Source organism: Molossus molossus, unplaced genomic scaffold (assembly GCF_014108415.1).
Source record: "Molossus molossus isolate mMolMol1 unplaced genomic scaffold, mMolMol1.p scaffold_m16_p_13, whole genome shotgun sequence".
Classification (NCBI taxonomy): Eukaryota; Metazoa; Chordata; class Mammalia; order Chiroptera; family Molossidae; genus Molossus; species Molossus molossus.
The window spans coordinates 27538315-27560980 of record NW_023425348.1 but is presented as its reverse complement, the minus strand read 5'-3'; the positions used below and the strand labels follow the sequence as shown (position 1 = coordinate 27560980).

Genomic DNA, 22666 nt, shown 5'->3' with positions numbered 1-22666 from the left:
GCGGGAACCCGGAGCTGAGCGGGAACCGGGAGCTCTGCGGGAACCGGGAGCTGTGCGGGAACCGGGAGCTCGTGCGGGAACCCGGAGCTGAGTGGGAACCGGGAACTCTGCGGGAACCGGGAGCTGAGCGGGAACCGGGAGCTGAGCGGGAACCCGGAGCTGAGCGGGAACCGGGAGCTCTGCGGGAACCCGGAGCTCTGCGGGAACCCGGAGCTCTGCGGGAACCCGGAGCTCTGCGGAACCGGCGCTGACCATCCAGAGCCCCAGCTCCGAGCAGTCAGCTTGGTCCACAGCCCGCGGCGCCGGAGGAATGGGAGCCGCGGCAGGACTGCCGGAGGCGCTCAGGGTGGATTGGTATGCTGGCTCCTTCCGTCGGAAAGAACGTTTTCCTCTTGAGGTAGAAAGGTATCCGGGCTCCGCCTGGGCTAACACTCGGCGTCTTGGAGCTCGATCTCCTCAGTGGTGCTCTCTGCGAAGCAAAGGACAAGTCGGTGAGCTGCAAATCGGCCATAAGGCGGTTTTCTGGGGGTCCCTCCAGCCATAAGAGCATGAATTGACTCTCCCAAGGCCCAGAGAATTACCTTTGAGCTTGTGTCTTCTCTTCCTCTGGAATTTATATGCGCACTTATTACAAACCCACATGAGGCTGATTAACACAGCGGCCACAGCGGCGAGGAAGGCGAGGAAGACGGCCACGAAGTGGAGGTCTTCGTAGAGGATCTCTACGGGGCGGCAAGACACGTCCCTTTCATGGCATGCCCTGGCCTCCCACACGCTCACAGTCAGGGGGCACAGGTCCCCGAGCTCTTACCCGACACATGCAGCACGATGGTGCCAAACTGACGGCTCCCCAGGTGCTCGGTCACCGTGATGACGTAGTAGCCGGAGTCCCTCACACCCACGCTGAAGAGCTGGATGGAGCCGTTGTCAAAGGTGCAGACTCTGTCCTTGTGGCTTTGGGAGATGTTGGCCTGAGTCCCTGGCCTCCACTCCACGATCTTCTGCACTCCCCAGTGGGACGTGTACTTCCATTCGATGGTGGGGACGCCGTGGCAGGAGTATTCCACCGACAGCAGGATGTCTTCTTCCACCGTGGCGTTGATGGCCGCCTGGGGAATGTACAGCGACACGCCCTGACCTGCAGGACGGAGTGCTAGATGTGGGGCGATGTATAGAACGTGCAGGGCGTGAACGTCTACAGCTCACTGATCCACGCAGCAAACATGTGTGGAGTGTCTTTTACACACCAGGCTCTCTCCCAGGTTCCACTGCTAATGCTACAATGGTGGGTGTTATGGACTGAATGTTTATATCCCCCCCAACAAATTTCTGTATTGAAACACTAACCCCAAGTGTGGTTGTATTTGGAGTTGAGGCTTCAAAGGAAGTAAATAAGGTTAAATGAAGTCATAAAGGTGTGGCCCTGATGCAGTAGGAGTGAGGTCTTCACAAGAGGAGACACGAGAGTGCGCGCTCTCTCCCCCCAGAGGCGCACGTGGAGGAAAGACCACGTGAAAACCGGCAGGAAGACAGCTGTTTATAAACCAGGACTCGGAGAGCCCTCTCCAGAAACCAAACCCTGTCAGCATCTTGATCTTGGATGGTCCAGCCTCCAGGCTGTGAGAAAATAAACTTACGTTGCTTAAGCCCCACCCCGCCCCTCCCCCAGTATGTGGCATTGTGTTCCAGCAGCGGAGCTGACAGTGAACAGAAACAAGGTTATTGTTTACTGTTTCCTGGAGCGGTCATTCTTTTTTTTTATCCTCACCGGAGGACACTTTTCCAATTTTTATTCAGATAGAGTGGGAGGGAGAGAGAGAGAGAAACATCGATGTGAAAGGAACACATCAAGTGGCTGCCACCCGCACGACCAACCAGGGCCGGGGACAAACTGCAACCGAGGTACGCACCCCTAGCGGGAACCGAACCCGGGTCTCTCAGGACCGCAGGCTGACGCTCTAACCACTGAGCCAAACCGGCCAGGGCTGGAGTGGTCATTCTTTAAGGGAGGTATACAAGGGCTAAGTGAACCACTGAGATCACCTTAGATAATGACAAGTGCTTTAAAGATAATAAAACAGGACACTGGCGACCAGTGGGGATGGAAGTGGTACATTCCATTAGACAGACGCCATGGAGGTTCTTGCTGAACAAATGACTTTTGAAATCAGACCTAAAGGAGGAAGGGGGGCAGCCAGGTAAAGGCATGGGGGAAGCGCATTTCAGGCAGCAGGAACAATTACAAAGACTGGACATTGCTGCATTTGAGGGACAGACAGAAGGCCATGGGCAGACTTTAGAAGACAAGGTTGCAGAGCTGGGCAGGACTCTGGTCATGAGATGAAGGTCAGGGGTGAAGATTTTTACTCAAGGGTGATGGGAGGCCTTAGAAGAATTAAGCAGGAGGGTGACAGTCTCCATTGAGCTTAAGGATGTTTGCTGTGGCCCTGGCTGGTTTGGCTCAGCGATTGGAGCGTCGGCCTGTGGACCAGAGAGTCCTGGGTTCGGTTCCTGCTAAGGGCACACACCTCAGTTGCAGTTTGTCCCCGGCCCCAGTTGGGGTCATGTAGGTGGCAACCACTCGATGTTTCTCTCTCTCTCTCTCTTCCTCCCTCTCTCCCTCCTACTCTATCTCAAGATAAATGCAAAAATGGCCTCCGGTGAGGATAAAAACAAAACAAAACAAAACAAAAGACTGTTTGCTGTGGAGAACATTCTGGGGCCGAAGGGACCAGAATGGCAGTGGGAAGAGCAGTCTGGTGGCTACCGCAGGGACTGGATAAGAGCTGGAGAGGTAACCTAGGAGAGAGAGAGAGTGGAAGTAGGGAGGACATGCTGACAAACTAGATGTGTGGGGTGGGTGAGGCAAAGAGGCATCCAGCAGAGATTTCTGCATGGAACAGGCAGATGAATAGCAGTGCCTTTGACTAAGGTTACATACGTGTTGTTACACTGTGTTAAGTAGGTACCAGGCACAGGCCCTGTGCTAACTGCTTTCTACACATCATCTCATTAGCCTCACACCGCCTATTACGATGCTACCAAGAATTTATCTATAAGAATCCTCAGGCTCCACAGGACCAGGTTGTCCGAGTTCACTCTGCAAGGCTGAGAGTCACACAGGGGCTGCCAACTCCAAAGCTCACCTATTTAACTTCTATGTTCAAATCAAAGGTCAGTGGTTGGAGGTGGACAGCAGAGAAGGTGGCAACACCCCACGCTGAGGAGTGGGCAAGGCTGGCTGGAGACCAGAGAGCGAATAGGGTGGGATTCCAGCGTGGTGCCCACCCTGGGTTTCCACCTGCTCTCCCTGTTAGCCCTCTCCCTCAGTGGCCCTGCTGCCCCGGGGCCCCTGCTCTGTGGCTCCAGGTAACCACTTGTTACTTTTCCAGGCCTTTCTCTTTGTCCTCTCGCCTCCCCAGCATGTGCCTGTGTGCTGCTCTCCTGAGACCTGGCCAGGCGGCTGCAGATAAATTCCATGCTGCAAAACGGAGACGAATTTCACGGGTTACAGCTGCCAAGTAACAGAAACGTATTTTCTCCCCAACTCTGTACCTTAAAAAATGTTAAACTCACCCTGGCCAGTTTGGCTCAATGGTTAGAGTGTCGGCCCATGGACCAATGAGTCGCGAGTTCAATTCTGGTCAAGGGCTCGTACCTCATTTGCAGTTTGTCCCCGGCCCTGGTCAGGTCATGCAGGAGGCAGCCAGTCAATGTGTCTCTATCACATCGATGATTCTCTCTGTCTCTCTCTCTCTCCCTCCCTCCTACTCTATCTGATGAAAAATAGAAAAGTATTCTCCGGTGAGGAATAAAAACAAAAACAAACAAAACAAAATGTTAAACTCACAGAAAGGCTGAAAGACAAATACAATTCATTATCTATGTACCTTCTTGTAGATTCGCCAGTTGCTAACATTTTGCCGTATTTGCTTTCTCTATCTTTTCTCAGGAAGAAAACCGAGGTCAAATTCCAGGACAGCCTGCAGAGCTTTCTTCATCTCTGTGCCCCTGAACCCAGCACAATGCCTGACATTGTTGCTGATCGATAATGTTTGCTGAGTGAATGAGTCAGTGCAAGACCAAGTATTTATAGAAGCAAGGAGGAGGATGAGCCACTCCTGATAGAACTGCTGCTGCTTGGGTAGTTTAAAAAAGTAGGCACATCTAAATGCTAATAAACACATATGAAAGAACTGCAGTCAAGCTTTTTTATGCCAGTTACTCTGTTTTATACCAATTTATCATGTGCTTTCTAACCTCATCTCTTATTTTTGACATGCGAGTCATCAACAGGCCATAGGGAGGAAATGGCAAAGGTGGGATTTGAATGCAGCTCTGTCTGATGTAAACCTGTGTTTTTCCCACTCAACTTGGCGACTGGCTACCGTTTATCTCTCTATAGTTTCTGATTTCTCTGACCTCAAATATCAGCAGTTGGAACAGTGATTGCTGTAAGATCTGGAGAACCAGGTATAGAGCTAGTGACAAATCTGCATCACCGTGTACGTGTCCTTCACATACATCCTGTTAACCATGTTGATCAAGGAAGACTGCCGGCCCTTTGACAGCCTTAAGGACCTTCATTTGAGCCTTTCAGTTACTTTAGGCCAAGAAACAGCAAAACTAACAAACAAACAAAAATAATAAGCCCAAGCCTGCAGACCAAAGGGTCTCGGGCTGGATCCTGGTCAAGGGCATGTACCTGGGTCTCTCTTACATCAATGTTTCTCTCTCTCTCTCTCCTTCCCTCCCTTCCACTCAGTCTAAAAATCAATGGAAAAATATCTGTGGGTGAGGAGTAACAACAAAAAATAATAATAAAAAATAACAAGCCCGAGTTTCTCAGATGCTGATGTAAACAATATAATCTGAATACATCCACTTTAAAATGGAGTCTGAGCTGCCATGCCGGAGGAACTTAGGCCTCAGCCTTTGGGATGTTAAAAGAGGGCAAAGTAACCTTCAGACTGGGCCTAAAGCAATACTGTACCCTAAAGAACTATTTGTAAGGACAACAAGAAGGCAGATATTATGACTACCTGATGGACTGATGTCCACTGTACTGAAAATTTAAAACATTCTTTAGAGGTGAAGGTGAGGGTTGGGGGTGGTGGGAGCAGGAAGCAGGGTGTCAATGGGGGGAAAAGGAGCAACATCTGTAATACTTTCAATAATAAAGATTAAAGAAAGAATGAAGGAACAAGGCAGGAAGGAAAAATAAAATAAAACATTGTTTAGAATTAACATCACTATGTTAGTTTATCTGCACCAATAGAAATGCCTTCCTTCTATTGATATAACGGTTCTCCTTCCCTTTCTCATACCCCTTGCCATTGTCTCCTAATCAGACCACTGTCTGGATTTCTACCTGAATCAGTGCTTCCCAAGAAGCTATTCTTTTTTGATCTCAAAGAACTGCTTGTTACACTCTAGCCTTTTATTTTTAGGTTAACACTGACACAGCGTAAGCTGACCAACTGGTTCGTTTTGGTTTCTGTATTTTCCCTTGACCAGAAAAACCTCCTCCTAACCAGACAAACTAGCCGGGTATTTAACTGGGTTTAGGAACAGAGGGTTTCTCCTCCTGTCAATCTACCACACATAATCAGAAAGCAATGATCTATAGCAAAGATGGAAAATGAACAGTTCCCAGAGTTGAAAGGCAAACTGCTTGTCGACTGTTGAAAAAGTTGAATTAATGAGTAACCACCTCTGCACCTGATGCTAAAATCACTCCAGAACAAGTCCAGAGAAACTGAGACCAATGTTCAGACCTGGCTCAAAAGTTCACTCAAGAAGTTGGGACCATAAATCAGATTCTCCTTCTACAATGGATGCCAGGAAGCCATTGACGAGGAGGAGCATTGTAAGAACAAGGAAAGATGTCTATGATATGTGACTCAATTAAAACATAAATTTATAAAACGGCATAATGTAATCTTATTTATATTTGTGTAAATATGTGCTAATATGTAGAAAAGTGTTGGAGTAATGTATGCTAAACTGTTAACAGGAATTGCTCCTTAAAGATTAGATGGCAACAGAATTTTATTTTACAAAGTTATACATTTATATAATTTTGAATTTTTCAGTTATTCATTGACTTAATAAAAGATAAATGTATTTTTAAAGTTCTCTTGATTAGAACAAGCAATCTGGTGGGCAAAGTTTAAAGAAAAAACTGGTTTAAACGTTTACCTTGCTTATTATTTAGAAGTTTTGAGATGTTTTTGTCAGAAGTATGCTGAAGGAACCTAACTCTTATTTATATCAATTCGCCTAAGGAAAAATTGGTTTCTTCAAGTCTCAGTTTCCAAGAACCTATCAATGATGGTAAGTGAGAACTTGTACTCAGAATGGTTCCTTATTCCTTTTCTCACAAATGAATGACAGAGGTAGTGTTTTGCTGCTTTTAAAACCATATTATTTACGGAGGGTGTATTTCCTGAAATCACAACAAAGGCCACAAGTGTTCAGAACACAGTTCCGGTGGACAGGAGCCTCAGCTAACGGCGAGACACATACTGGCCGGCCGACTCTGAGTTTGAGGAGCCAGAGGCGACCTCTTATCAGGACGTTTTCACCCTTATCTGGAAAGCCCTTCATCTAGCCCTTGCGGTTATCAGATGCAGCTGAGAATCAGGAAATAAGGACCCGTCATTGTCACGTTTATGGAGGCTGTCAGCAGCTAAAGCAGCTCAGAAAGCTGGGGCTCAGCAGGGCTGGTGGCCTGATGACTCGCCTGCAGAGGGGTCACTCCCGGCGGCAGGGAGGTGTGCTGGACACACCTGCTGTGAGCAGGATCCGGGCTTCGCCCTGGTGTCTCCTTGCCCTGAGGCCTGGAGAAACTGCCTGCACTTCCCAGAGCCTCAGAGCCTTCCACTGGACAAGGAAAACCTCGGGAGGGAGGCTGCGAGGATGAGGGACCGAGGAAAGCTCAGCAGAGCACTCTGTGCTGGTCCCGCAGCCGCAGCCCCGCCTCTTGCCCCTCTCACATCAGTTGGTGTCACTGGCCTCAGGGTGACCAGCCTTCCTGGTTTGCCTGGGGCTGAGGGGTTTCCCCCGAAGGTAGGAGTGTCAGTGCTAAAATTAGGAGTGTCCCGGGCAAACCAGGACAGTGCCACCCTACCTGAGACACAAAGAAATGCCGAAGAGCAAAGAGTAAAGTCCAAGGTGTACAACAGCTGATTTCAAAGGTGCCACGGTCTCAGCATGGGTGGGTGCAGGACGGCCAGCTCCGGGTAGGCTGAGGGTGGGTGAAAGTCATTCCTCCCTTCCCCCCACTGGCTCTGAACACACCTGCCGTGGGTCAGCACTCCCGCTGCGCCCCGTTTAAGTGGGACCTCACACCCGTCACCACACCTGGCCTGCCCTGGCCACACTTCCTCCACAGCAGGCCATGGGCTTGTGGGGGCTGGCCTGGGGAATATTACTCTCTCTATTTCACAGAGGACCAAATTCAGGCTTGCAGGAGTTGGGGAAGAGACATGCATTTAAGCTGAGGCTACAAGGATAGGATGTTAAAAGCATGGGAAAGGGAGGTAGCCCAGTCCCAGCTGAGAGAACAGTGAACCTACCCAGGTTGCCATGCGGATCCTCAGGGCTGGGCCCTGGTGACCAGGACGTGCAGACGGGCGTAGCGTGAGGAGTCTCTGACAGGCCTGGATTGCCCGAAGGAGTTACCCCTCAGGGAGGGAGGACACAGGATGGTGTTCGACTAGAAGAAAGCAGGATCGGAACTTGGCTTCCGGAATGTCAGTCTGGCAGCAGAATTTGTTATGGTTTACACACATCACCTGCGCTGCCCTGGGCCCACCACAGGTGCGTGTCCTATGTACCTTCAGGAGAAGCCCTGGCTGGAGCCCTCACAGTTGGGAACAGCTGGCTGTGGCCCTGCCTGGGCCTGATCTGGGGAGCAGAGAGGGAGCAGCAAGAAGGGCACAGGTGCATGGTGGACAGCGAGCCTGTGCTGGGACAGCTCATTTCCGATCTGTCTCAGAAACCCCAGCACCCAGCGCAGGGCCTGGCACTTCATAGATGCGCACAATGCACCCATATGAATCCTCGTGGGGCATTTGGTCCTGTGCAAAATGTCCACAGAGACCTCTGGTCCACACCAAAAGGTCCTTGGTATTTGATCCTGAACCAAAAGGTGCATGGAGACATTTGGTCTGTGGTTAATATACATTTAAATCCTGTTCCTCTGCAAGATTTGAACTCTAACCCATGAGCCATGACCAGCTAGGCTACCAAGGTGAGACGAGTTATTATTGGCAATATAGCCACAGCACAATTATTGGAGCAATAAAACATAATAGTATTTATTTATTTTTTTGCATTTATCTTCAGATAGAGCAGGAGGGAGAGAGGGGGGAAGAGGGAGAGAGAAACATCAACATGAGAGAGACACACCGAGTGGTTGCCACCCACACGACCCCGATCGGGGCAGGGACAAACCGCAATCGAGGTACGTGCCCTTAGGGAGATCCGAACCCAGGACTCTCCAGTCCGTAGGCTGATGCTCTAGCCGCTGAGCCAAACCGACCAGGGCAGTATTTTTTATTATAAATTTTATAAACCAAAAATAGAAATCAACATTATAGGCCCTTTGAACCCAGGGCCATTTCTAAGTGTGAACATTTTTGACAGGACTGAGTGTTGAATAATTGTAGGGAGGGAGGGAGGGAGGGAGGGAGGGAGGGAGGGAGGGAGGAAGGAAGGAAGGAAGGAAGGAAGGAAGGAAGGAAGGAAGGAAGGCCCTGCCTGTCAAACTGCTGCCTCTTTGGGGAGATCAGGAAGGGAGGGTCTACACTGAGATGAAGGAGCAATGGGTCTGGCTGAAGGACGCACTGGCAAGTACCCTTTCCCAGCCCCAGTCTGCTGAGAGTTAAATTGCTAGGAGTGGAATTGGCATAGTTTTACACAACTAAAATACCCATGTCCCTGCCTCACTTCCACCATCCTTAAAACAACGAGCTTGGAATTCTGGAAACAGTTGTGTGTAGGAAGCCAGCACAGCACTCCAAATAATGGCTCTTGGGTTTAGATGCCATTAATAGTGCTGATGACTGACTTTTGCACATAATTTACAGGGTACCTACCCCTCCTGTTAGCTCAGGTATTAACCCCCCCCCCCCCAACCAGTGCCTGATTTCTCAGAGACCAAAGCTGTCTCTGAGGGCGCTCCCCCACCATCTTGCTGTTTAGCCGCTTTGGGAAGTCACTCAGATGCCAGCCAAACCCAAGCAAGACAGACAAATGCAGGTTTAGATAGAGGCTGGCAGGCTGCTCTCATCAGGTTCCTGTATTTATACTTCAACCAGAAAAATCCATCCAAAATAGCAAAAGCCGTCATACCCATTGGTAGCACCTGTTAGCTACTAGATGTCACACAGAATTATCACAGCCCCATTGGAGAATTTGAATGACTTGCCGCTATCAGACTGCTCAAGATGAAGAGGTTTGATAACATTGTGTGGTCAGGAAGTGTGCAGAAGTGATACTCAGACATTACCTTGGGGACTGTAAATGGGTGTAACCTGCTTAGAGGGCAATAAGATGAAATCTAGAGAATTATTTATATAGCACATACCTCTTGACCCAGAATCCCACTTTTAGAAACGTATCTTACTAGTAATAAGGGTGCATGGATGCAAAGATATAAGTGTAAGGATTGTCACTGAAGCATGACAGAGCCCATTGTAGTAGCAAAGGCTGGAGACAACCTATGTGTTCACTGGTAAAGGAAAACTGTTTCCTACTCTACTCACAACACTTACGATACCAGCTACCTGGAGTCAGCACAGACCCCACAGGTAAGGGCTCTGTCCCACCAGGCTGTCCCCCACTTCAGATGCCAATCACAAGTCCTGACCTGACCGTCTGGCCACACATCACGGTTTCCCACGACCCCCTCCTCAGGTTTGATAATTTTCTAGAACAGCTCACAGAACTCAGGAAAACACTTTACTTACTATTACCAGTTTCCTGCGGAGGACACAACCCAGGAACAGCCACATGGAAGAGATGCACAGGGCAAGGTATGTGGGAAGGGCAGGGAGCCTCCATACCCTCTCTGGGTGCCCCTCCCTCCCAGGACCTGGATGTGTTCACCAACCCAGCAGCTCTCTGAACTCCTTTAATTTGGGAGTTGTGGGGGGGAGTAGAGTTGAGGGGGAGGTTCCATTACATAGGCATGATTGAATGAGATCATTGGCTATTGATGATTAACTCGGTTCCCAGCCCCTATCCCTTCAGGGACCAGGAGGTCAGGGGAGTGAGACAAAGTTTCCACCCTCTAATCACACACTCAGTTCCTCTGCCAACTGGCCCTCATCTTCCAGTGTCTCCTCATTAACAAACAAAAACACACTTATCAGGCTGTTGATTCCAAGGGTTTTAAAGGCAGTGTGTCAGAAACCGGGCACTCAGACCAAATACTGTAACAAAAGATGTTCCCATCACTCAGGAAATTACTAGGGTTTGAGGAGCTCTGTCTCAAGAACCAGAAGCAGAGACCATCTATTTTTTATTATGTCATAACCAGTTAAATAAATGATCAATAGTCATACTTTGAATTATCAATGTTCATACTTCAGTATACTACAGAGACATTAAAAATGAGGAAGATCTATATGCATTGGAATGAGATAATCTCAAAAATAATGAACAAGCACAAGGCAGAACGATGTGTGGAGAATGTTTTCATTTGAGTAATGAATGTATACATGCACACACTTACCCATAGACACACACAGAACACTTCTGCAAGGACACATCCCAAACCAGGAGCTGTGGTTGTCTCCGGGGAGGAGACTGGGTGTCAGGGGTGGAGGAAGGCTTTACATTTTCTCTAGAGACCCTTTTGGACAGTTGAAATATTTTAGGAAGTTTATGAATGACTTAAAAAATAAAAATAGTGCAATCCTAAAAATAAATGCATGCCAACCCCAAACAGGGTCTGGGCCCCAGTTTCTTCATGTTTGAAAATGTTATCAATTCATATTCACACAACTGATGAAGTATTTAAATATTATTTCGACCTGTGAAGCAAGCAGGAAACCTTGGGTTAAGAAATTATACATTTTGCTTCACAAGTACTTGCTTATTTGTTCACTGAGAAAACTATTACCAGTTTATTATCAAGAATACAACGCAGGCCCGGCTGATGTGGCTCAGTAATTGAGCATCGACCCATTCACCAAGAGGTCGCTAGTTCCATTCCCAGTCAGGGCACATGCCCAGTTTGTGGGCCCGATCCCCAGCGGGGGGCATGCAGGAGGCAGCCAATTGATGTTCTCTCTCATTCATGTTTCTATTTCTCTCTCTCCCTTCCTCTCTCTAAAATCAATAAAGAAAAAAAAAAAAAGAATACAACTCAGGAACAGCCAAATGGAAGAGATGCACAGGGCAAGTAAGACCACTGAGACTCAGAGGTGTAACATAAAAGTGCCCACGTAGAAGATGAGAGCTGAGCCTGGAACTCAAGTCTCTTTTCACTGCCCCCGTTGCCTCCAATAAGATAAGGCACTCTGGCCCTGGCCGGTTTGGCTCAGCAGCTAGAGTGTTGGCCCGTGGACCAGAGTCCCAGGTTTAGTTCCCACTAAGGGCATGTACCTTGGTTGCAGCTTGTCCCTGGCCCCATTTGGGGTTGTGTGGGTGGCAGCCACTCAATGTGTCTCTCTCACATTGATGTTTCTCTCTCTCTCTTCCTCCCTCTCTCCCTCCGGCCCTATCTTTTTTTTTTTTTTTATCCTCACCCGAGGACATTTTTCCATTTTTTGTTCAGGTAGAGTGGGAGGGACAGAGAGGAACAGAGAGAGAGAGAGAAACATCGATGTGAAAGGAACACATCGAGTGGCTGCCACCCGCACAACCAACCAGGGCCGGGGACAAACTGCAACTGAGGTACGCGCCCTTAGCGGGAACCGAACCCGGGTCTCTCAGGACCGCAGGCCAACGCTCTAACCGCTGAGCCAAACCGGCCAGGGCTCTCCGGGCCTATCTTAAGATAAATGCAAAAAATGTCCTCAGGTGAGGATATAAATAAATAGGTAAGTAAATAAATAAATATTTTTTTTTTTTTTTTTTTTTTTAAAGATAAGGCACTCTGGTATGGAGGTGAAGTTTCTCACTTATTTTGTTTCCCAAACGCGCACATTGCTCCATGCTGGCACAGACTTGGGAGATAGATGGGACAAAAAGCAAGACTCTAGACCTGAGCTTTCCGATACAGTAGCTGCTAAGCACACAGAGCTAGTGAGCGTGTGAAACTGGCCAGTCCAGACTGTACTCTAAGTATCGAGTACACATCAGATTTCGAAGGCTTAGTACTTAGTATGTTAGAACGTAAAATAGCTCATTCATTATCTTTACACTGATTACATGTTGAAGTGATACTTTGGATATATTGGGTTAAACAAAATATATTATTAATATTAAAAAGTGAAAAGAAGCAGGTGAAATTAATGTGGCCACTAGAAAATTTAAAATTACATACGTGGCTTGCGTGTGCAGCTCACACTACATTGCTATTGGATAACACTGGCTCAGACTTTCAGTCCTCCACCCTTTTGAGAGAGATACATATCCTGTTCCCTTGAGGTTATTCCACGCCCCTCTTCTCAACAATGTGGGCGTTCTGTCTCCTAGCTCCAGCGTCCCGTGGACAATCCATCCAGCACCCTCTTCTACAAGAACACTCTCCCTCCGTCTACCTCGGCCTCCTGTGAAGCAGCCCGCTGGGACCACAACCTCCTCTCCCTCCTGTTCACTGCTCAGCCTCTCCCACTGGCTCCTCCGTCCTACACAGTGATCCTCTCTGATTTCCCAGTCCTCCTCTCTCCCTATCCAGCCTTGGTTGCAAGTCCATCATGTCTCAAGCAGTCCTTCAAGTGTTTAAACTTCGTGGCCTCTGGATCAAGCTCTCTCTATTCCTCTCTGCCCAAACCGGAGTGTCCACGCGGCCGAAGAAGGGCCCACACGACGCTCCCCAGAACAGCGAAGCCCTCTGTTTCCAGCGCGCCTTCAAGGTCGCCAAATTCAAGGAGGCTCTCCATTCTGCCAACCTTCCCATGTTTCCACATGCATTTACTCCTCTTTTTTCTACAATTACTAAGACAAGATCCCTCCATCTCTTTGGACCTACAAATTCCTCCTCCTTCTCAGTAGATGATCTCCTCCTGGGACACTGCTCACCAATCTCGCCCGCTTGAAACGCCCTGGTGGCTTCTGGGTCACCACACTCACCTGGTGTCTTCTCAGCGCCTTCTCTGCCAGCAGAGAGGATGCTCAGCAGGCTTGGTGAGAAGCCGGATCCCCCTTCCCCTACCTGCCTGTGGGAGCAGAGGGTGGCAGAGGAGGGCAAGATGCTGTCTGGGGAAGGCCTGGGAGGCCACCCCATGCACACTCCGTGGAACCAAGAGGCCCAGGCTCTATTTTGGCCGCACACACCCGAATGGGGTGATCGCTCAAATCCCTTTACCTCTCTGGCCCACTGTTTTCTCACTTGTAATTAGGAATCATCATGGCTTGCTGTCAATGATTCGGTAAAAACAAACCGAAACACATACGGGTGAGAGAGTGTGAGCAGGAACAGTTCCAGGGGGCAGGGGAACTCCCTTCCCTGATTTGTCACCCAGAGGAAGCCCTGATTCCAGGCCATGAGATTTGAGTCCAGTCTCATTCCCTTCGATGAGCACTTGGGAATGGAGGCAAAGGGGCCCTCCGTTTGCAGGGCACCAACTCAGCGTTACCTGCTCCCCGTGGAAGTTCATTATTAGTTACTTGGGCGCCACCCAGCTCAGCCCAGTCTTTCCTCAGAGCCGCTGCAGAGTGGCCTCTGGAATCCAGGAACAGGTGAGCTGAGTAATTCCATCTGCCTCTCCTCCTCTCCGTGCTATGACACGGCACTTCTCAGCATTTAACTGCATCGGAATCACCCGGGGCCCTTGCTAAACACAATCTCTGGGCCTCAGCCTCAGTTTCTAATTCTGTAGGTCCGAGATGAGGCCCAGAGTTTGCATTTGTAACAAGTTTCTAGGTAATGCTGCTGCTGGTCCCAGGACCACACTATTTCAACCTCAGCAGTAACGATTCTGCAAGACCTGCCGGAAAAGGGGGCACTGAGGATGCTCCCAGCATCCCTGCAGGCTGGTCCCTCCTCTCCTTCTCCAGCACTGCTAACACCACTTCTGCTAGGCTGGGACCGGCCTCAGCTGCAGAACTTCTCATCTTGGAGAAGGGAAGACTTGGGACACCTGGCCATTGCCCAAATGCGGACCAGTGGGTAAAGATGGAAAGGATAACAGTTCCGGTGAACAGAATTGAGACAGGGTATGTACAACGAATGCATTTACGGACCCTGGATTCAGACAGACTTGTGTTCAGAATTTGGGTCCGACAGCTGTGTGACCTGGGATAAATAGTTTCTTTCAGTCTCAGTTACCAGATCTATGAAATAAGTATAATAAGTCCTTACTTCATGTCAGTGATAGTCTCTTGGAAATTGTGACTTTAACTGAAATGACATTTAAGGAAACCAATTTTATCATAGGCTAATTAACTGATATAAACAAGAGTTAAGTTCCTACCGCTTACTTCACAAAAACATCACCAAACTTCTAAATAAAGATCCCAAACTCTTCTAATAGTAAACAATAAATGTGAGCTATGCATATGTTTGAAAAGACTAATAAAACAAGTCTTTCCCAGCCTGCTGACTTGTTCAGGGGCACGGGTGCCAGAATAAAGTTTAAGTGAGACAATACCTGTGAGGAGCTCATTGGTTTCTAACGCTTGGTGATCACTCTGTAAATATTAGCGATTATTAAGAATTCTTTGAAGATGCATTGATCGAGTTGCTTACTGAGGTAGCGAACCCCCATTCCCAGGGGCTGCCCGCAGCAGCTGGAATTGCTCCAGGGACTGAAGCTGTAGCTCTGAGACTGGGAGATGGAGGGTTGGGCGGAGGCGGCTGGTTCCTCCAGCCCCAAAGCACTGAGTAGGTAGAGGACTGGAATGAGCATTTGAAAATCTGCTATTCTTTTCTGGAAGTGTGGCAAAGCCTGAGCAACCTGAAATTCTTCCCTGCAGAATTCCTTCTCGAATCTTTATACCTTAAGCAAGAGCCACCCTTGCTGGAGAGCTGAACTCTCTGAATGGCCCCGGGCTACGGTGAAGTCACTGCCCTGTTCTCTTCAGATGCCAAGGAAGCCATACATGGCAGGCAGCTGCCTGGCCCTGCACAGCACAGGGGGTGGGGCCTGCTGGTTTGCCCTCTGCAGAGCTGGGCTATAGGACTTACAGTCAGGCCTGGGCCAGTCGCCAGCCTGGGAAACTGGAAGGCTGGAGCCTCCTCGGACACCTCTGCAGAAATGTGTGTGGAACAGGAGGACAAAGAAAGAAATGAGGTAGCGTGACCTCCCAACAGTTCTTCCGGGAGGACTTTATAGGATGCCTGAAGGCACGTGGAAGGAAGAGGGGCGTAGCGTGATCAAAAGATACTTCAAGCACACATAACTGGGTACCACGGTTAGAGCACAAAGCTATTCCTTCAAAGGAAACTCAAGAGCCAATTCATTTTCATCCTCTAGGTCTTAGTGAAAACATCACCTCTTCCAGGAAGCCGTCCACGGCCTCTCAGCACCAGGTAACGGGGCCCAGCTCTGTGTTTCCATGGCTCCCTGTTCTTTATCAACATACTTATCCCAGTCCGTTGTAATTCTTCTTGATTAATGGTTCATCCTCCTAAATCACTGTGAGCTGTGAACACAGGGGCTGGCCCATCTTGTTTGCCATCGAATCGCCAGGGCCTAGCCAACTGTGGGCACTGTGGGCACTTGCTGAATGAATGGATATCTTTAGGCAAGTCCCTCAACTTCTCTGAGCCACAGTTTCCTCCTCTATCAAATGGGGACTAAGAGCACCCATCTGCAGGATTGCTGTGAAGATGAATGAAAGCAGCCGTTACAGTGCCTGGCACAAAGTAGGTGCTCAATAAACAATCACAGAGATTGTTGTCTTGAACAGGCATACCTCAGGGACATTGTGGGTTAGGTTCCAACCACAGCAATAAAGTAACTGTTACAATAAAGCGAGCCATACTCTTTATGCTAGTGGAGGGTCTTGCCTTCAAGTTGTAAAAAACACAACATCCGTGAAGCACAATAAAGGGAAGTGCACTAAAATTGTTTTGAATGATTTTAAAAGCTCAGGAGACACACTGGCTTTTCTTTTCTTCAGTTGGCTGCAGGCTCTGATTAGCGATCTTTCCAAACCATACACTTGGCTGTGTCTCCCTGGGCTCCGAAAGACCTCGATAATCTGGTTTCAACTTTCTTTTCCATATTCCTCTCCCAAGACCCCTCCAATCCCCAGGAGCAGTTGTACCACACTATGGACCACCCCCCACTAGACCTTTATCCCCTCTCCCTCCTCATTCTCAGGCTTCTGCTCACTCGTCAAGGCCCATTTTCAATGTCACCTCCTCTGCCAGGCCCGCCAGGCTCCCACAGCACAGCCCACAGCCTGCCTTGCCCCGTGTCAGACGAGTGACTGCCCACCTGCCCCACTAGAGAGAGCAGGCAAGCACGCGTCGCGTGCTCAGGTCCGAGTCGCCAGCCTCCGGCAGTGGGTGACATGACAGATGACCCCTTCGCACTGAGGCTGTCAGATCGAAATGTCAGTCTACCTGACATAGAGAGACAGTCCTGCTTCAAGGTCCCTGGAATCCCACCCCGAAGAGTGTGGAAGGGTTGGCGGACGGCGGGAGGAAGAGCAGGTCTGGTATTCTGCTTCTGGGCGTGGGCTTCCAAAAGATGTGGTCCTGCCCCCCAGGGAGCGGGGCAGGGATGGCACATCCGTGCACAAGGGCAAAGGTCAGAAGAGCCTCGCGTTGCATCCCCTGGCCAGGCCCTGGTGCCAAGGGACCTACATTTTCCTCCTGATTCTTTAGCACTAGCATAAGGGTCATCAGAGAAACTTCCTGAACCTTCCACCTGTCACCAAGACCTTCCCAAGTCCCATTTCTTTGACTGTCAAAGGACTTACCAGATTGAATATGAAGGAACTGGCAAGAGTTGAAAAACCTGTTGCTACCAGAGAATTGTCACCCTGCTGCTGGCCCAGAGGGAGAGGAAATGGCCACGCTGTGTCTGGGCTCATTTCTTGCTGCTCTTTTCTTTCACACCTGGTCACCTCCTACTTTGCCTGCAAGGCTTCTTCTTCGAGAAGCCTCTGCCCAACTCTGAACTGAGCTAAATGCCCTTCTCGGTGCTCCCAGGGCATCTGACTGCCCCTCTGTGCCATGTGACCTCCCCTGCAGGACCGTGCTGAGTGGCTCTGGCTCCTGGCTTGGTGTCCCTCACACAGCAGGTGCTCAGGAACCATTTATTGAACAAAACCAAACTTCAAAGAGAAGCAGCCTGTCTCCTGCCCTGAGCCTGGTAGGAAAGGATCTATAGCTGTCAGGGTAGAACCACAAATAAGCCCTGGCCCATGTGGCTCAGCGGTTAGAGCAAAGGACCGTGCACTGAAGGGTCGCAGGTTTGATTCCCAGTCAAGGGCACGTTCCTGGGTTTCAGGTTCAATCCCCAGCACCGGGTGGGGCGTGTGTGGGAGGCAAGCAACTGATCGATATGTCTCTCTCACATTGATGTTGTTTTTATTTTCTGTCTCCCCCTCTCTCCCTTCCTTCCACCTTCCTCCCACTCTCTTTAAAAATCAATGGGAAAAAATATCCTCAGGTGAGGATTAACAAAAAACAAAACAAATAAGACACAGGCGAGACTCCACTACACACAGTGCAGTTCTGAGAAGAGAAGGGGAGAAATGTGCTTACTTCCTGACACGCAGTTTCACAGGACGGACGAGCCTGACACAGGGACGTGGAAGTGGCCAGCCAGGAGCGCTCGGCCTGTGGCCACGTTACACTCACCGCAGGAACTTAAATGCGAAACAGGAGAGCAGGGCCTGCCCTCAGAGACAGCGATTTAACCGTCTTGGGTGGGTCGTGGGCATCTGCGGGTCTTACAAGCCCCCAGGAGGATCCAAGGTGCAGCCTCGACTCAGAAGCACTAAGCCAGCCCACGCCCTTGTCCTGTGTGCCCAGAGAAGGGGCGTGTCCTCACACAGGGCTTACCATCAGCACTGGGGCTGGGACCGGTCCCCAGGCCCTTCCCCTTCTGCTGGCCGAGGGTTCCCCAGGAAGCCCCAGAGCAGCTGGGCTCCTCTGGGGTGCCCTCAGCCGGGATAAAGACCACTGTGCTTCCTGGACCCCATGTGGCAAGGATATCCTGTGCTCTCTACAGTTCAGTGTGTCACCTCCCCTTTGCCCACAGGGCTGACTGGTTCCTTCCTAGCCCAGCAAACCAGTTATGGGAGACAATCATTTTCCAACTTTGAACTTGCCAATTATGCCTCTCTCCTACTCCCATTTCTGCTGGAGAAGTCAATAAATCCTAGCCCAAGCCCATTTTCCAGGGAAAAGCCATGAACAGGCAGACCAAGGCCTGAGAGCACTGGGCTATGGCGGTGCAGTGTCGTGGGGTACCAGCTAAATCCCAGGATGTGCCTAAGGCAGCACCCCACTTCCACTTCTTTTGCTTGGCACATCCAGACTCAGCCAGGACCCATGACGAGCAGTGCACCTGATGTTTGAGCACTAGCAGTATGCCGAGAATTTGCTTCTCCACCCTGTCCTGCTGTATACACTTGCTCATCTTTCACGACTCGGCGTCACCTCCCTGAAACCCTTCCTGCTCCCCAGGTGGGCTGCCTCATGGTGACTCGCAGAAGCTGCACCCGTCCTCTCAGAAAGGACTCAACTTCAGTCCAGGCCGACGGAGATCACAGCAAAGCTATTGATTTATAACATGCTTCCTGACATATTAAAATACATTTTTAAAGTCTTACAGCGGATGATATGTATGGGTGTCCTAGGTGCTGGGGATAATGGAGAAAGAAGGGTCTCCTGACTGCAGCCCCTTCCCAGACAAGTAGGGAGTACATCAGGACTCCCTTGGAGATCAGAATGAAGACATTTGGTGACTCTCTGGTTGATGCCATCTCCCTCAATAGCTTCAATTTAATCCTCTAGGCAGTTTTTTGTACATTAACCCTGTGGGGAGGAGGTGCAGGTGCAGGGGGTGCCTGTCAGCCTGGGGGTGGCCCCAGCCTTCCACACCCTCCATACGATGTGCACGTCACTAACACTACACTCATCACCATGTATTAGGGGTCTGCCCTCCCCCGAGTGAGGGCTAAAAATGTAAATCTTAAATATCTACGAGTAGGAAGCTGGCTAAATAAAAATCAGCACATTTATATGATGACATAAACATAGAGGCTGAGAGGGATGAGCTAGATCTCTGCTTATCAATGAGGATAGAGCTAAAAACAATTGGTGTTTAGCTGCTGGATAACAATTACAGCATGATTGCATGATTTAAAAACATACTCCAAAACCACTTTTTTGGGGTGGATACATTTATATGTACGCAGATCATTGTCTATAAATCTGCAAGTTCAGTGCAGAGACAGACCACACCTCATCTGTCTGTGTTTCATCTGGACCAGTGCAGAGCCGGGTGCACAGTAGGGGCTCAGTAAACATGTTCCACATGGGTGCAGCACTGGGTGACCATTGGAGCCTTGTCCTGGAGCGATGGATCTGGGCATTTCCCCAGGGGCCACAAGGGAATTCCTCCGACACTGGCCCTCTCTCTCCTCCCCACCCATCCTACCCCCAGCTAAGTCTAGAACCCATAGCTCCATTAAGAACTGGCAGCTCCCAACCTGCCCTCAGACCCAGACTGAGCTCCTGCTCTGTTCCTCTGCTCCCTTGGGCACTGGGCTGGGAGTGGCTCAGTGAGGCCAGGTCCTCCTGGTAAAGTGGAATGTTAGAGGAGATTCACGTGTGTATTTGTGTGTGTGTGTGTGTGTGTGTGTGTGTGTGTGTGTGTTGGGGGAGCAGGCTGCTTCTCAGAAGCTGGGGTTGGAACACAGAGAATAAGCAGACAACGCCCCGACCATTAACTAAACTGTCCTACTTCAGTCTCTGATCATCTGCTTCCAAATGAGGAGGAGAACTAGATACTCATAGCCCTGATGGCTAACTTACCATGCTGAGAGCTGAGAACGAAACGAACAGGGGTCCTAGAAAGGCACGCAGCCTGGCCTGCTGCAGGAGGCCTGCCAGCTTCCTGAGGGGCCAGCCTTAACAAATCACCAAAGGCTGCGGGCTTAACAAGACAGTTATTTCTCACAGTTCTGGAGCAGTCTAAGATTAAGTCTTCCAACAGACTCAGTTCTTAGTGAGGGCTCTCTTCCTGGCTTGCAGACAGCCACCTTCCTGCTGTATCATCACACGGCGGAGGGGCAAACTCTGGCATCTTCCTCTTTTTATAAGGACACGGATCCTATCATGGAAGTCCCATCCCTATGACCTCATCTAAACCTAATTACCTTCCAAAGGTCCTACCTCCAAACACCATCACATCCCAGGGGTTAGGGCTTCAACATATAAATTCCAGGGGGACACAAACATTCAGTCCATAACAGTCCTATTTATAGAGAAAAGGCTTCAGATGCAGGCTGTTTGTGTGTTCGTGTTTGTGGGGTGTGCTTTAACAGAACTTCAGTGTTCGTAATGAACATCAGACTTTCTGGGTGGCAGCTTTTCAGAGACTGAAAAGGCAGAACATGGAGGGAGCTGGTGAGAGGGAGCCCACTCTGCATCATCAAGGCTGGCCCTGAAATGCGGGCCTCATTCAGGCAGGTGCACATGCAGTCACTGTCTTGCAAGGGGTGGGGCCTGGCTAGCGCTGGGTAAGTGCTAGGGGCCCGGCGCTGGAAGAGTGCCAGCTTTTCTGGAGCTCACAGCTGTGGAGGAGCCAGCTATTGAGGGGTGAATTGCAAAACTTTTACCTGTCCTCCAGGTTTTGCACATGTGTCCTCTGTCTAGGACACCCTGTATTTTCTCTGTCCCATTTCTCTGGTTGTTCCTGTTCATCCGTCAGGTCCGGAGACATGTGGGGCCCTCTGGGGGCCTTGCCCTGTTTCCCCTCGTCTGGTTTTGAGTCTCTCAGGGCTCATCACCCCAAGCTGGCTCTGCTGTTTGCTTGTCTGAGGACAAGACTGTGAACCATGCTATCTCCAGTACCCAGCGTGGCCTGCTTCTTGCAGGCAGGTGGTGCCCTGAGCGAGCGAGTAGTGGATGGCAGGCCCTTGAAAGGCAGGGATATCTGTACAGATGTTGCCTGAGAAGGGTGGTTGGAAATACGTGCTGGAGGGTTGAAAAACAATAGGAAAGGTCACTGCAACTCCAAACACACCTACCCACCTGATGGACTCGCAACACCTCTTTCTTGCCCCACAGACAGCCAGATGCACATGCCTTATGCCAGTCTTTCTGGGCTTCTGAGACTGCACCCTCCAAAGCTGGGCATGAGTCAGGAAGGCATAAAGGTCAAAAGTGCTAGATTGCCCAGGTTTAATCCTAGCTCTACCCCTGGCTAGCCGGAGACTGTGCAAGTAACAACCTCTCTGCGCCTCAGTTTCCTCACTTGTGGAACAGGGATGAGTACCACTTATTTCTCAGGGTTACCAGGGGATTAGATGATAGAAGCCTTGTAAAGTCTGAGGGATGGTGAAGGCGCAGAGGCTTAACAAGTGCTGCCTCTGACTAGTGGTCCCCACACCTCCAGTGGCCCTGCACTGGTCACTCTTTAAACTTCAGTTGACTAATCTGTAAAATGGAAATGATAATAACGATGATGATTAAACCAGAAAGTCAGACTGCATTGTAATCTGTTGTCTCTTCTGTAGGGGAGTCTGTGCGGCTGTGCGGCGCATTCAGCTTCACCTCCCACGGGGACCCTCCGCTCGGTGCAGAGGGGAGGACCACCCTGCATTCAGGCCCCAACACCCAACCCAAGCCCCCAGAACCCTTTTTAAAGAAAGTCTGCTGTGGGTTTGTCTGGGTGGTCCGAGGGACGTAAGGAACATGCTGGTGCCTGCTGGTGCCCGGGAAAAGGGGGGCCCAGCAGTAGGGGCGGGGCCGTGACCCTGAGGTCTCCGACACCTCGGTGCAGTCTGGTGATTCCAGGAAAAAGGACTGGAAAGCAGGGCAGAGGCGGCGCCGCCCCGCCCGGAGCCGGTGACCTCCGGCTTCCGGCTCCGATAACGCCCGGCCGGGCGGCGCTCACCCAGGGGGCGGCCCGGGACACCGCTTTGCCTGGGGCCCTGGGCCGCGCTCCCTGCCCGCCCGGAGGGCCCGCCGCGGGGCGGGGGCGGGGGGCGAGGGCCGGCGGCAGCCTCCCGGGACCCGCCCGCCCCGCCCGCCCCGCCCCAGCTTACTCTGCAGGCTGCAGGCGGCCGCCAGGCAGAGCGCGAGGACTCCCAGGGAGATGCCGCGGCGCTGCCTCCTCCGGCTCCGTAGAGGCCTCATGAGCAAGCCCCGGGCGGCGCCCGGGCAGGGGCGGCTCGCCGGGCATGGGCTGCCCGCTGCGCGGCCCGCTGGGCGCTGCCGCCGCCGCTCCCGCCGCCAGCCTCCTCTCTCCTCCTCCTCTGGCTCCCGCCAGTCCCTGGAGCTGGCTGGCTGCACTCTGGTGGAACCAGTTCCCAAGGAGTTGGAAAGAGAGAGAGGGAGAGAGACAGACAGACA

The 22666-nt window shown here is 50.5% G+C and overlaps 1 protein-coding gene across 1 annotated transcript; it reads right to left on the bottom strand.

Annotated features, from left to right (window-relative positions):
* Nucleotides 1-425: 425 nt before the first annotated feature.
* Nucleotides 426-22450, bottom strand: VSTM5 (V-set and transmembrane domain containing 5). Its single transcript, XM_036260233.1, has 4 exons — nt 22360-22450; nt 812-1138; nt 582-722; nt 426-469 (listed from the first exon to the last, which is right to left on the bottom strand). Exons 1-4 carry the CDS (start codon nt 22448-22450, stop codon nt 426-428), a joined length of 603 nt encoding a protein of 200 aa, XP_036116126.1.
* Between the last annotated feature and the right edge of the window lie 216 nt (nt 22451-22666).

Coding starts and splice junctions, on each gene's coding strand:
- VSTM5 (XM_036260233.1), bottom strand. CDS start 22,450: ATGAGGCCTCTACGGAGCCGGAGGAGGCAGCGCCGCGGCATCTCCCTG. Junction 1,139..22,359: donor GGCCGCCTGCAGCCTGCAGA/GTAAGCTGGGGC, acceptor TCCGTCCTGCAG/GTCAGGGCGTGTCGCTGTAC. Junction 470..581: donor GAGAAGACACAAGCTCAAAG/GTAATTCTCTGG, acceptor TTTGCTTCGCAG/AGAGCACCACTGAGGAGATC.